The 13,190-nt window shown below is 37.8% G+C and overlaps 1 protein-coding gene and 2 long non-coding RNA genes across 3 annotated transcripts in view; 1 reads left to right on the top strand and 2 right to left on the bottom strand.

Moving 5' to 3' along the window:
* Nucleotides 1-3,026: 3,026 nt before the first annotated feature.
* LOC149049737 (uncharacterized) lies at nt 3,027-4,666 on the bottom strand. Its single transcript, XR_016183286.1, has 5 exons — nt 4,205-4,666; nt 3,719-3,807; nt 3,545-3,628; nt 3,399-3,430; nt 3,027-3,288 (listed from the first exon to the last, which is right to left on the bottom strand). It is a non-coding gene; the product is annotated as an uncharacterized LOC149049737 (long non-coding RNA).
* LOC113678263 (uncharacterized) overlaps nt 3,027-13,190 on the bottom strand; it is an 86,524-nt gene continuing 76,360 nt past the window's right edge. Inside the window, exon 6 of the long non-coding RNA XR_016183288.1 lies at nt 3,027-3,206. This is a non-coding gene — a long non-coding RNA (uncharacterized LOC113678263). The remainder of the gene's footprint in view (nt 3,207-13,190) is intronic.
* Nucleotides 5,319-10,089, top strand: LOC149049736 (GFP-like fluorescent chromoprotein amFP486). Its single transcript, XM_089195095.1, has 5 exons — nt 5,319-5,495; nt 8,010-8,107; nt 8,648-8,866; nt 9,219-9,428; nt 9,869-10,089. The coding sequence occupies exons 1-5, from the start codon at nt 5,478-5,480 to the stop codon at nt 9,990-9,992; spliced, it is 669 nt and encodes a 222-aa protein (XP_089051221.1). The 5' UTR covers nt 5,319-5,477; the 3' UTR covers nt 9,993-10,089.

Here is a 13,190-nt window from a genome sequence, read left to right as displayed (position 1 = left end):
CTGCATCCAAACTCAAGTCAAGCTTTCTGGAAATTGCATCTCCTTTTGCAATGCATGTATTATGAACAACCATGCATGCCAATGTAGTAATGCGGGCATTATCTTGACTACTTTCATTCTTTCGAAGTAGCACCCTCCACCTACCCTTGAGTTGCCCATAAGCACCCTCCGTAAGCATACGGGCTCTGCTTAATTAAACGGTAATTAAAGTTACGTTGCTTTTTTTATTAAAAAAAAAAAAAAAAGTTACGTTGCTGGGGTGTCAGAACTGCATTGGTGTATGATTTCATTAAACATGTGCGCAGAGGGAATGCAGAGTCTCCCACTATAGGTGGTGGGACAGTAACATTGCCTACAGTTTTTCCAATTACAGGAATAACGCCTTCTTGGATGCGGGTCTAAAGGTCAGTGGATCTAAATATGACCGCATCGTGAGAATTCCCTGGAAACCCACAGCTACCCCACACCAATCTCACCGCGCAGAATAGTTTTGTCTCTCGCGACAGGTACTTACAGTGTCCAGTTTATCAACGAGCGGAATATCAATTTGCTTGTCTTGAACTTATCGGCTGTGATTAGTCAACAAATTTAGCTTTGGGAAAACTTGAGTCGCACTGCAGATTTCAGCTGCTGTCAATCAAACGGTTTGGTGCGTGATGTCAGTCCCCAAGGTGCGACAGAGTTAACATTAGCACACTAATTAAAGGCCTGCCGCACTGTTCACAAAGCGTTTGCAGATTCGTGTGCGACGATAGACGACTAACAAACTCCTGTTGGTCAAAACTTTATCTGAATTATCGAAATTTGGCTAAACTTCAGAATACCCCGCAACTCATTTCTGCCTCACTTACATGTGTCGGGAGGCTTTGAAGATCGAGGCCTAACACAATAGACGCTATTCTTATTCAATGACATGTAAATGAGTTGCGGGGTATTCTGAAGTTGCTCCCGAAATTGTTTCATGTCGACCCGGCGGTTTAGAACCTGCCATCTGGCGGCCCCTTTTTCTTTTCGAGTTGCGGCAGGGGACTAGAAATAGCGGTGCACAATCAGCGAATTGTTTTGCGTTAATTTATTCTGGGGGCATACTTGTTCGCAAGAGGGGCCCGGATAACAGATCTGAAAGCGTGAGAAAACTGCTTAATCATTCAGGGTCATTCTAAGCAGTACGATGCATAATTCATTTGTTTTTACTTGAAACGCGCACTTTTCTACTCCGATGATTTTTTTTTAATGACTTAATAGTTATTAGAAGTTAGTCTTTCTTGTTCTTGAAAGGAAAGAAGAATTAAGGATTACAAAAACATCAAGAGATAAAAAAAAAACAAATAAGCGACCACCTGAAACAGCTTCGCGCCTGAGGGAACTGTCGGCTAATTAATCACACTTGGATCCGTTTTGACAAATCAAAACATGTGAAAAGGACAGTTGATAATTACTACCTTTGAGTTAACCTGTTGAAGCGTGCGAGACATCAGCCAGGCTTTTACGCAATTTTTACTGAATAATGTTTGCGATCGTGCCTGTAATTCCAAATATCGTCCGAAGGTAAAGCCAACTGTAATGGGTATTTACGAAGTAGAGCGCATTGTTGCAAAACGAGTTAAAGGAAGAAAAACAGAATACTTCATCCATTGGCAGAATTACTCCCCTAGTGAAAATACCTGGGAACCAGCCGAACATTTTCCGGAAATCTTATCGCTGCCTTCGAGAACAGGTCTGTCGATCCAATTCACGCTGATGAACGTAGAGAGAGATTGTCTCTACTATTCGAGAAAGGCTTAAAAATGCCCCTGGCTTGGAACGAAACCATCACCTTACGGCACGATGTGCTGCGAGCGATCTTTCCTGGGTTGCCGTCGGATCTCCGGGGGGAGTCCATACCTCGTCAGTAAAGAGGAGCTGATAGCAGCAGGCCTTGGTTCTTCTCTGAAAAAATGTCTGACTGTAACAGGGGGTGGTTGTTAGGTTGACGCTCCTGTACACCTGAAGCTGTTTCTTGGAAAGACACCTGCCTTCCTAGACGAGTACGGCCGCAAGACGGGTTCCCGTCCAGTGGAAAGAGTTCAAGTAAAGTTCACGAAGAGTTGTTTCGCCGGAAATTTGCAGTGAACAGAAAGCTGCGTTATAAAAACGGCTCCTTTAGAAGCCACCAATCGTGATAAAAGCTCATGGCCAACTTCACTCTTGTTAAGTAAAGTTAACCGTCTGATGATTTTACTTAGAAAACCAAAACAAGATGATTGGAACCAGAAGGGAACAATTACGATAATTTTATTGCGATAAAAAATTCAACGACTCATTTTTGTAACACCATATTTAGGGACGGCCCCGCGTATTTCGAAAGTCAAATCGAGTACTTTTCCACGAAACTGAAGTATGCTATTTACATGAACTGAGAAAAATATAAACAATGACGGTGGCAAAGATCTCATAACTCAAGAGAAACACTGGTGTGGTTTTCATGCCTTACTAAATATGCAGTTTCTGGTGTATTTATACTAATAAGTACCGGTAAGATGAGCAAAGTAAATTTTCAAGGTGTGATAAGTGAACAATAACACTAAATATTAAAGAGCGGACCGCTCTCTTCATTGAAAGTGACATGACACTTCGAACACTAACTAAGCTGGAATCCTATGTCAAACCAACAAATATTGTCGTTTCTATTCTGAAATAAACCATTGAATGAAACACCGGAAAAGGCAACTTAAAACTTTATTCGACCACGATCCACTCGTGCAGGCTGCTTTATCCCAGTTTTCGCACGTACTCTGGATTAACACGCCACTTGCTACGATACTATATACCGCAACGATAGATTAGATTGTAAAAAATAAACAAGACGTTGGCCATTAGAACACGATAAAACTATTAGTATGTTTCCAAGGTAGTGTACTGGGTCGATATGTGTGTCGCGAACATGTAGGGAACTCGAACATCGCGAACTCGACAAGTAGCGAAAGCGGCGTAAAACCCCTGGTAAATTCAAATTAATGGAGACAGTAAACAGACAACTGGAGCCAAAAAACAAGCAAATTTATTCAGTTACTCGGTTGGACCTCGGGATATTCTGTGACCGTACGGGAAGAACAGTAACTTTTTTAGAAAGAAGGAAACTTCAAACAAACGTGGATCAGAAAATTTTCGACAACAGTAAACACTAAACAAACATTTACCTGCTCTATCTATCTATCTATCTATCTCTATCTATCTGGCCTTTGCAGAATTTCTTGCACGGTCGGCTGCTCCGACAAAAAGCGAACTGCCAGGGTTACGAATCGGTCCCTGTTAAATGTGGACAGATAGCATTATTTGAGTTCCTTTGCTTATATACGAAGGCAGCTCAGTCTTGAACTGAAAAATTCAACTCACAAAATTTCGCTCTCAGTACTTACCATCTTGCCAGGTGGTCATCCAGTGGTTTTGTCTGAAAAAGAAACAAATTATTTGAACCGACCCTGGCGTTCTTTGACTATAGGTAAAACACACAGAATTTTCGCATAATATTTTATGTCGTTTAACAGCTACCTGTAGAACTCACATTGTCTAAGATCGCTAAATGACCTTCCAAGTATGTCCCCATTTCCTCAAGCAAATCGCGAACTTGGCCATCGGAAAATGTGAGCTGCGAAATGAACAATTGTGCGATAAGCTTCGAAAAACGTCTGAAACTATCGCAACTCGAAAGTTCAGTTGTACATATCAGCTGTCATACCGTTGTTTGCTCTCCTGTTTCTTGTGCTGATGTCGGACTGACCATTTCAGCTCCCTTGCTTTTACGTTTTTGGTCTCGCGTCAGCCGAACTTAACAGTGATGATATTTTATCAAACGAATAAATTGTACATTTTATCCGGTGGGAAGTGACTTGATTGACTTCGGTTATAGGAAGGTATGTTATGGAACTATTTTACGGAAATTTTGCTGGCTTATAAACTTTGCACTCGCCAATCATAAGCTCAGTATGACGTACAAATATATCGCTCCAAAAAACAGGCAAGACAAAACAGGCAAGATCTCAACAACAACACTTGAAGGGATGTGGCGCCGTGTTTTTTTTTACCAGCTTCAATGGTAAGGTTATTTTATATTGTACACCTATTTCTACAATTTGAAGACCACACAACGTTTTTCATGTACTGTTGTATACAAACTTCATTAGACCTTTGACCAGAAGACCTGAGAGATAATAATAAGACTAACCTTTAAAACACATGAAGAATGAAGAGTGTTTCTGCAATTTGCAGTCACAGTCCTGCACGTGTCAACGTATCACGTAACTAGTCTCTACCACTGACTTTGCAGACAATTGTTTTCACTTCAGTGCCTCAAGTACCAGAGTTGCGTAAATCGTTTCCTCTGCTAAAGAGCACCAAATTTTTTGCCTCATTATAGCTCTTTCTTTAATCAAGGTATTTAATATTTGCTTTTATCAACTGAGTCGATGATGTGAATTTTCACCCAAGAGCCATTCTAAAGAAGATGTTTCTCGAGCGTTGGTCCTTTGTCAGCCAAGTCACGTTCTCAACTCAGTTTATTAAAAACCGAATAATCTGATTATGTAATCATTTGTGTCCGTGTGCTCCCCTCGAGGGTCCCTTTTTCTGTTTTTGTTTTTGATCTTGACTTTAGCATAACATTGAATAATTAAATGGTGCCTTATCCAAGTGGTATTTTGATTAAAATAAGAGATAGCATTTTTTTATCACATCCATTAGTGCGTCTTTGTTTGAATAAACGGATTACTAATCAATAAATTGCATAGGCTATAAACAGTCTCAAATCTAACAAGGAGTCGAATGATCACTTTTATCTCAAAAGATTTGAAACTTCTTTTAAATTTTGCATAAAATTAGTTTACGAAATCAAGTAGTTCCCTCGAAGAATGTTGTAGAAAAGATAGTGTTTATCTATATTTTCCATGGTTATAACCATTTATCTTGGTTTTGCACGTTAGACTAAGGTAACAAAGTATATGCCACGTTGTATGCAGTGCACCCGTAATTCTTATCTAATTCCTAATGAGCCACCACGGTTTTTTATATATATTGACGCGTGCAGTTTCACTTTGCTGAAAAGTTTCCGTAGAATTTGGTCTCGAGGCTTCAAAATTTTAGATATTGTTTTTCTGTCCGTGGCGATCGAGACATACCCTTGGCGCCTAAAATGATTATTCAATATAACAAACGAGAATCTATTAAAATACAATGAATGAATAGGCTCTTTCAAGCGACGAAAATAGCTTTGGATACTCAGACGATACACGCGAACTAAGAATGAACCAATTGTTAAATATCACACGATAGTTCACGTGGTATCATCTTCATCAATGAGCGTTTGTCTGTTCTATCCTATCTTTTAAAATCAAGCTACCCTAACGCTCCAGACAGTTCAGCTTGGTCGGCGACGGAGTGAACTACAACAGACTATCTCAGCTCGCAATCCAGTTTTGAAAATCAAGTGGTTTATCCTCAACATGTCTCTTTCAAAGCAGGTTAGTGAATTCTTGAAACCAAGTAAAGAGAGTCAAACTTACCCCGGTAACAAAGAATAGGGAAGAATCTTCAGGACGCAAGTTGGTATGCCACACCCAAAACATCATCGAACATTAAAATCTTCGAACACTAAAATCAAGTGAAGCAATGATCCTAGCAAGTGAGCTGTAACTTTAGAAATTGCAGAAAAGAATCTTGAAAATATTAGACTTCGACAGGATTCAAACCTGTGCTACTCAGATACTAGTTGGGCGCGGCATGCTACTAAACAACTAGCGATCCACACGTTGGGAGCAATGGAAACTTTTGAGAGTTTTCTTTCCCGTGGAAAATTCTGAACTTCATCTTAATGAAATGAATTTATTCACCTGCGGATGAAAATCAAGGAAAACAATAATCCTCACAGGTGAGCCCTTTCTGATTGTTCCAGCCTGTTTTCAAGTAGAATTGGCAAATGTTGAGGGCACAAAACTTCATCTTCGGTATTGGCCATTATCTATCGACTAAGGGTAGGAGTCGAAGTATTTTGGTTGATTCAGGTAATATTCTTTTGACCTCCTACATGAGCCCCCCCATCATTGCTGTTAACTTCCAGTAAGTTTTGTGGAGCTCCCTCTTTATACTTTATACTGTATATCATTAATGAAACCACGCCGGTATTGTGTATTCAGTGTTACTAACATAATTACGTTTAAGTAAATTGTTTTTATTCAAAATTTCAATGTCACGCGCAACCCAAATTTATTCAGAAATACTTTACATAATGCTTATAAATGCCCATTTCCCATTTGTCACTGAGTGTTCTAATACACCGAAATGCACTAGCCCAGTAAATATTTTTTTAAAAATCTTTATATAATATATAATAACGAACGCAACCGACCGTAATGCACTTGTTAATAACAATAAATTAAAGAAAACAAAATTCTTAAAACCATGTAAAGTGAGTTTAATAAAAAACAAGTTTCTTTTCCAAGAACAAAGAAAAATGTGCTTACAAGAGAAGAAATTATGTCAAACTTAAATTTAGTACCTTTACCAAGAACAAAAATTTTGCGGAAAACCCCGTAACTTTGAGAAGAACAAAACATTCAAAGAAAAAACTTACACCTTTACCAAGATATATAGTTTACTGCAAAACAAAAATAAAAACAATATGCAAGTTCTCCTGAAAATTTAGTGAAAAATCTTGAATTGTCACAATATAAATACACTCCAGATGCAATTTTAACACACAAAGGCATTTACCCATATGAATATATGGATAGTTTTGAAAGATTCCCACCTAAAGGAAAATTTTATAGTACACTAAGTGAATATAGTGAGTATTACCGATGAAGAATTTATATTTGCATTTCATGTTTACAAAAAAAATGAATGCAGAATTATTGGTGAATATCATGATCTATATTTGAAAACTGACATTTCCTCACTTACAGATGTTTCTAAGAACTTCAGGAGTACGTGCCTTAAATACTATGGTTTAGATCCATCACCTTATCTTTCCGCACCTAATTTTGCCTTCGATGCAATGCTTAAAAGACGAATGTTAAACTCGGGTTGACTGGTAATATTGAAATAGAAAAAACTAGTCAAAAAATGATTCTGGGTGACATAGGCAATCTTGCACATCGATTTGCAAAAGCGAATAATAAATATTTCGTTAATTTTAATGAAAACGAAGATTCTTCTAGTATTATTTATCTTGATGCAGATAATCTTTATGGATGGACACTGATTCAACCATTGCCAGCGGGTAATTTAAGTTTTGTCCATCCATCAAAATTTAAAATTAATAATTATGTTGATAAAGGTGCTATTATTGAATGTGATCCTGTTTTCATTAAACATATATCCTTTAACTGCTAGCTTTCGGCCCTCTTGGCACTGTTCGCAAAAAAAAAATTTTCGTACAAAAGACTAAGCTAAATTCAAGATAGTTTACAACGCGGTTCTGTTAACAACAGTTAAACTTTATTAAATAACAGTCCCATTGTTTTTAAGAGTTTATTTGGCGAACGCATTTCAGTGTATCATTAAAACACTCAAAGATGAATGGGAAATGGGCGTCAATAAGCATTATCAAATGTATTTTTGAATGAAGTTGCATTGCACGTGACACAAGAATTTTGTTCACAGTTCACAGTTCATTAAAATATAACTTCTGTTCATAAACTAGCTGCGCGTGGCACATTTAAAAACACTGAATACAATTGGTACAAAATAATGTACCCAGAACATTCGAAAGTTTACAAAAATATTTTGAAAATCACAAAAAATCACAGAAAATGTAATTAGAGAAACAAGAAGTAAATTAGTGCGCCAGCATGCCCATTTCCCATTAATCAGGTGCACTGAGTTAATTTGATATGGCGTAAGCTGTGCAGTAAGAGTAGAAATCAATAATTTCTATTGTAATGTGCATGCGCTGGCAGTTAATTAAAATCAGCTTGGGTCTTTGAATTATCAATGTCAGTAGAAAATAGCCGTTTCTTTCCTTTTTACTTATTCAGGTCATTCTAAAAGACATGAATTTGAAATTTGAAATGAAGGGTAGTGTCAATGGACATTACTTTGAGATCGAAGGTGAAGGAAAAGGAAAGCCTTACGAGTAAGTGTCTCTTAAAAGACAGACCACGATGAATTATTTCATTATCATGTATTGAGATTTATTTTTAAACACAGAGTTGATAAGATCAAAGTGCAGTCGTCACATAGGGGCCTGATATCAAAGTATAAATGATTTTGGGAAATTATCAAAAATGAATAAGGACTTTTTTGAAAAGCAAAGTGAACAAGATCAAAGATTCATATGAAGATTTTCAGCAAAAACTATGTCTTGTTTTTATTGGAGTTTGCAAATTACCGACGGTCTATGACAGCAACTTTTTCATCAGCTCCCATGATCAGGCGAGGTGTAATGGCTGCTGCAGAGCTCAGTCACAGCTAAATTCATTTGTGATACAAATTACCAACAGTCTATGACATCGACCGATTCTTCATCTGCTTCCAGAACCAAGCGAAGTGTAAAGCTACTTCAAATTATCGTATAAAAGCTCAGTCACAGCTAAATTTATTTGCGATACTTTTTTAGGTCATACATGAGCTGTTTCTGAAAATAATTTCCAACACTTTTATCATCTTATTTTAGAGGAGTACAGAAGTCCACTTTTTGGGTCACCAAGGGAGGACCCCTTCCATTTTCCTTTGACATACTGTCGACAGTGTTCAAATATGGAAACAGATGCTTTACTAAGTATCCTGCCGACATGCCTGACTATTTCAAACAAGCATTTCCTGCTGGAATGTCATTTGAAAGGGCATTTACATATGAGGATGGAGGAGTTGCTACAGCCAGTGGACACATTTGGTATAAAAGTGATGATTAGTATCGGATTGACACAATAATCTTTAAAATTGATCTTCAAGGTCCTTTTTTACACGGAGAAGAGAGCGCCCTTTTTGAAAGTGTAACTTAGTTGTGATTCTTCCGAGAACGTTTCTTGTCTAGCTACAGGGGAACAAACATACACAAAAGGCATAATGACCAGAGAATATGCAGACTGCTAAATTTTGAAATAGGCATCTGTGAGAAATGGATTAAGTTTGAAAAATGTCGTAGCATTATTCTACAGAGTACATTGCACTCTAGGTATGTGACACAGTTACAAGAGTAATTTTACGTATTTTAATTGATATCTCAAATTTTCTTAATTATACAGCCTTGAGGGAAATTGGTTTAAGCACACATCCATGTTTCATGGCGTTAACTTTCCCGCCAACGGACCCATAATGCAAAAGAGGACACTTGGCTGGGACCCTTCCTTTCAGAAAATGACTGTCTCCAACAACATATTGAGAGGTGATGTAACTATGTTCCTACAACTCAAAGGAGGCGGTTATCACAGTTGCCAGTTTCACACTTCTTACAAGTAAGTATTCTGTCTCTGAAACAGCTCCAACGGTTGAATATCATTCCTTTTGAGCATTTGGATCTCATCTTCTGTGTTTTACGGGATAAAAGCAACCGAAGAGAACCCTGAGATGAAAAAGGCCTTGAGAAAACGGCTTAATACTAATTTCCCTTGTCGATAAAATATTTGGGATGGAATAAGATTCTCCACAAGATACTAAGAGTTATCTATTATAATATCCTTTAAAGCTTAGAACGTTCCCTTCCCTGTATTTCTTAGTAAAAGATGTTCGGGGGAAAATAGTCATTAATTCATACAAGTAATTGCTGAACTTCACTGTGCCAAAAGCAAAGTTCAAAAGCATTGATTTACATAAAAGAAGTGAAAAACCCAACGCTGATACGTAACGTAAAACACATATTTTGTATTTTTATAAGTATTTTTTTCCTTTTGCACAGAACAAAGGAGCCGGTCACGCTGCCTCAGAACCACGTCGTAGAACATCACATTGTGAGGACCGACATTGAAGACAAAAAGGTCCTACTGGAAGAAACTGCTGTGGCTCATGTTAACCCTTTGTAACTGGGATGGAACTATTTTAATCACCTCATTACCTCCGACGTTATTGTAATACGAATCAGGTCGGTTGAAAAATAAAAAAAAAAACATTGATGATCAATTGTGTAATTGTCCTTCTCCCTAGTTAATGGCATTAAGCGAGCCAATTGTTCATCCTTAATATAAAATTGAGCGGTTAGGAACTGAAATTAAATGTACACAAGCTACAAAGAGTTAAGACTGCTCAGAATGTTACTCAAATACCACTTTTCCTTTGCATACTTATTGAAATACCCTGAATTATGGGTTATATGCGAATTCAAAATGTACGCTGCAACTGGTTAGCGAAAAATGTTACATGAGTACATATCGAAGTGATTTCTGGCCGGCACCCCGCTAATACGAGGCACGAATTTGTGGTATCAAGGGAAAGCAGTGCCACAAGTACGAGCGATGCCTTTATCTTTTTCACTGTAGGAGAGCACCTAATGGAGTGGACATATGGTATCGGCAGCAATATTCCTTGCTTTTTTCCGGGATCGGGCGAAATAATCCCCCTCTTTCATCAGGGCCGTTCAGCCGACTTCCACAGCAGTGACCAAGTAGACTGAATGTTTTAGATGTAAAGAGGGATTTTCACCAGTCTTCATCCTCATTGGACTAGCTTTACATTATCTCCTACCTGGTGAACTAACTTCAATGCCAAAGTTAAAAGATAACTCCTTAAATGGGATTTGATCAGAACAAGTGCGTTTGAATGGGCTTGACCACAAAACCATTTCTATATTAAAGAGACAGTAAACGATTTCATGTCATTTGAAGAAATAGTTGAAAAAAACAGATCGATTTTTCTGTAATCCGATTTAATATACAATGAATAATGTTTCTGCTTAGATCAACCGAGAAGGTTGACTAGAATACTAAAATTAATGTGGAAAAAATAATGGCATTGGGCTTTTCAAAACTGTTTTGACGAAATATTTATCAGTTCTGTTATTCTATTACACAAATTTTCAAAGCTACACAGCCTTTGCTGAAAAGAGAAAAAGTGGGAAAGGGAACAGTTTCACGCCACTTGAAAAGATAGATTGAAAAAACCGATTGATATTCTCTCCTTATTCATCTGAGATCCGATTTAATATAAGTAAAAGATTTCTTCGGTGACTGCCGTTCACCTTTTGAAAGACTGTTTTGACGCAATTATTATCAGTTCTGATGTTCTATTACACAAATTATCAAAACTGCACATCGTAAACCTTTGGCTTTAACTAAGGCGCTAAAGAATTTCAAATGTATTCAACAATTGCTAAAGCGATCGGTCCTTTCAAGCTAGAATACTCGTATTACGTTGAGTTAAATCACCTGCTTTTGTAAAAACTGATTAAAGCATCGCATGGAGAGGGCAAAGTTCACAATCAAAAATAAAAACTGCTTTCCATCGAAAGGGAATATTTGTAACCCTTCACGGGAAAACAGGGAATAAGGTACAAGAACGCGTGCAATGACGCGACACGCTAAGCGAGTCAGCAATCTCACGGATATGCGCATATTTTATGGCATATTCTATAAGCCTCCCAGCTAGTGTGCTAAGTGTCACGCTTAACGTGCGATATGACTCTAGTGCGAAAAGACGAAGGTCATGCTATAATCTTTTCCCTAAGTGTAACCCTTTCATTAGTGTTCATTTTGAGTTCGTTTCCTTTTTTTTCGTTAACCAAGAACTCGTCGTAAACAACCCCATCTTGGGTTTCTACATGGTTTCGCCATGCATTGCAACTCTAAGAAGGTGGTGCTCAAAGGAGATGTCATGATTGTGAAGAAATATTCAGTAAAAAGGGAAAAAACGCCAACGGTTTCCAAATTATATGAAATTATAAAGAAAAACGAGAGGTACTGAAGTCTAGTGGCACAACACGAAATAACAGCGGCACGAATCACAGAAAAAAAATTAATGTAGTGGGACAAGAGACTGAAATAGAATTTACTGAGTAAAAGCGCTAGGTCATTTTAGCTACAATACTCGTTGCATGTGCATCTTGAGGCCTGCTCTACGGAAAGTAACATGATGTACATAAACGGTAGTATGTAGCGAAGGAACAGCAAAAATGTTTAATTTTGTAGTGTAGTATAGGTCTGGGGCGGTATTCTTTTTTCCCTTTTTTACGGTTGATAAAAGGATTGACTATTCAGACAAGGTAAACATCGGCTTCATTGAAATCAAACGACTGGTTTCAAAATTTAAACAAATATATATATATATATATATATATATATATATATACATATATATATATAGTCGACCCTAACTGACAGTGGCGCCCAAGGGCAACTTGTTGTTTGACAGTTCAAAAGTGTTCTCAGGGTCTCGGGGCAGACCCCAAAATCTATTCAGCAAAACCTGATATAAGTATGTTTCCCTTGTACAGAATTCAGTTTTGACTTCTGAGTGCCGCGGAATTGCCGTCTGCATGCGACTTTTAAATCAGTTTTCAGAATCAAGCGATCCAAACTCGACAATGAACATTGCTCTGGGGCCAAATATTATTTGACAGTTCAAAGCGCAAAAGTTAGTCGTTACGAAACCTCGCTAAGCAGCCCTCATGAGTCCTCTCTATTAAACCCTTACTACTGGTAGTATTATAGGGAGATGACACTTGTTGCCCCTGAATGGGGAAGATCAGCATGCATTCAAAACATTGTAGAGCCTTTGATGCGATGAATCAGTAAACAGTCCTAGAGGACGTTTACATCGGTAAAAGTGATGTTTGCATAAGTAAAGCTTCAATGTCTACTTAAATTTCTTTTTTCGCTAAAGGATGATTGAAAGATGCACACCCTCGCTTGCTGAGCCGCTATGTGAAATTCCTTTGCCTATCGCTTTTCGCGTCAATCGGCCTTTCTCGTTTTCCTTTTCGATTGAATAATGCAAACATGGGCGGCATTTGATGGTAGTCATATTAAGATTGCACACCCTTGAATACTACGAAAAAAGGATGAAATGCGCAGCATTTAACAGTCTCAACAGCGTTGCTTCAATTGAAAATCAAAACGTAGCTTTTGAAAACAGTAGACTCATACTGAGAGGAATTAGGATGGGGCAAAAAATTTAGATAAATGTGAATTCTGTAAAATTCCCTTAATATCAATTCTCCTTAACACTCCAGTCAGTTCAGCCCGGTTGGCGACGGAATGAACTACAGCAGACTATTTCGACGCAAAATC

The sequence above is a fragment of the Pocillopora damicornis genome, chromosome 2, assembly GCF_964200805.1.
Source record: "Pocillopora damicornis chromosome 2, jaPocDami1.2, whole genome shotgun sequence".
Classification (NCBI taxonomy): Eukaryota; Metazoa; Cnidaria; class Anthozoa; order Scleractinia; family Pocilloporidae; genus Pocillopora; species Pocillopora damicornis.
This window is presented reverse-complemented; position numbering and strand designations above follow the sequence as displayed.

What these genes read in the sequence shown, in the direction of transcription:
- LOC149049736 (XM_089195095.1), top strand. An exon ending in GGAAAAGGAAAGCCTTACGA is followed by an intron (nt 8,108 to 8,647) that starts GTAAGTGTCTCT and finishes ATCTTATTTTAG; the next exon opens with AGGAGTACAGAAGTCCACTT. An exon ending in CAGTTTCACACTTCTTACAA is followed by an intron (nt 9,429 to 9,868) that starts GTAAGTATTCTG and finishes CCTTTTGCACAG; the next exon opens with AACAAAGGAGCCGGTCACGC.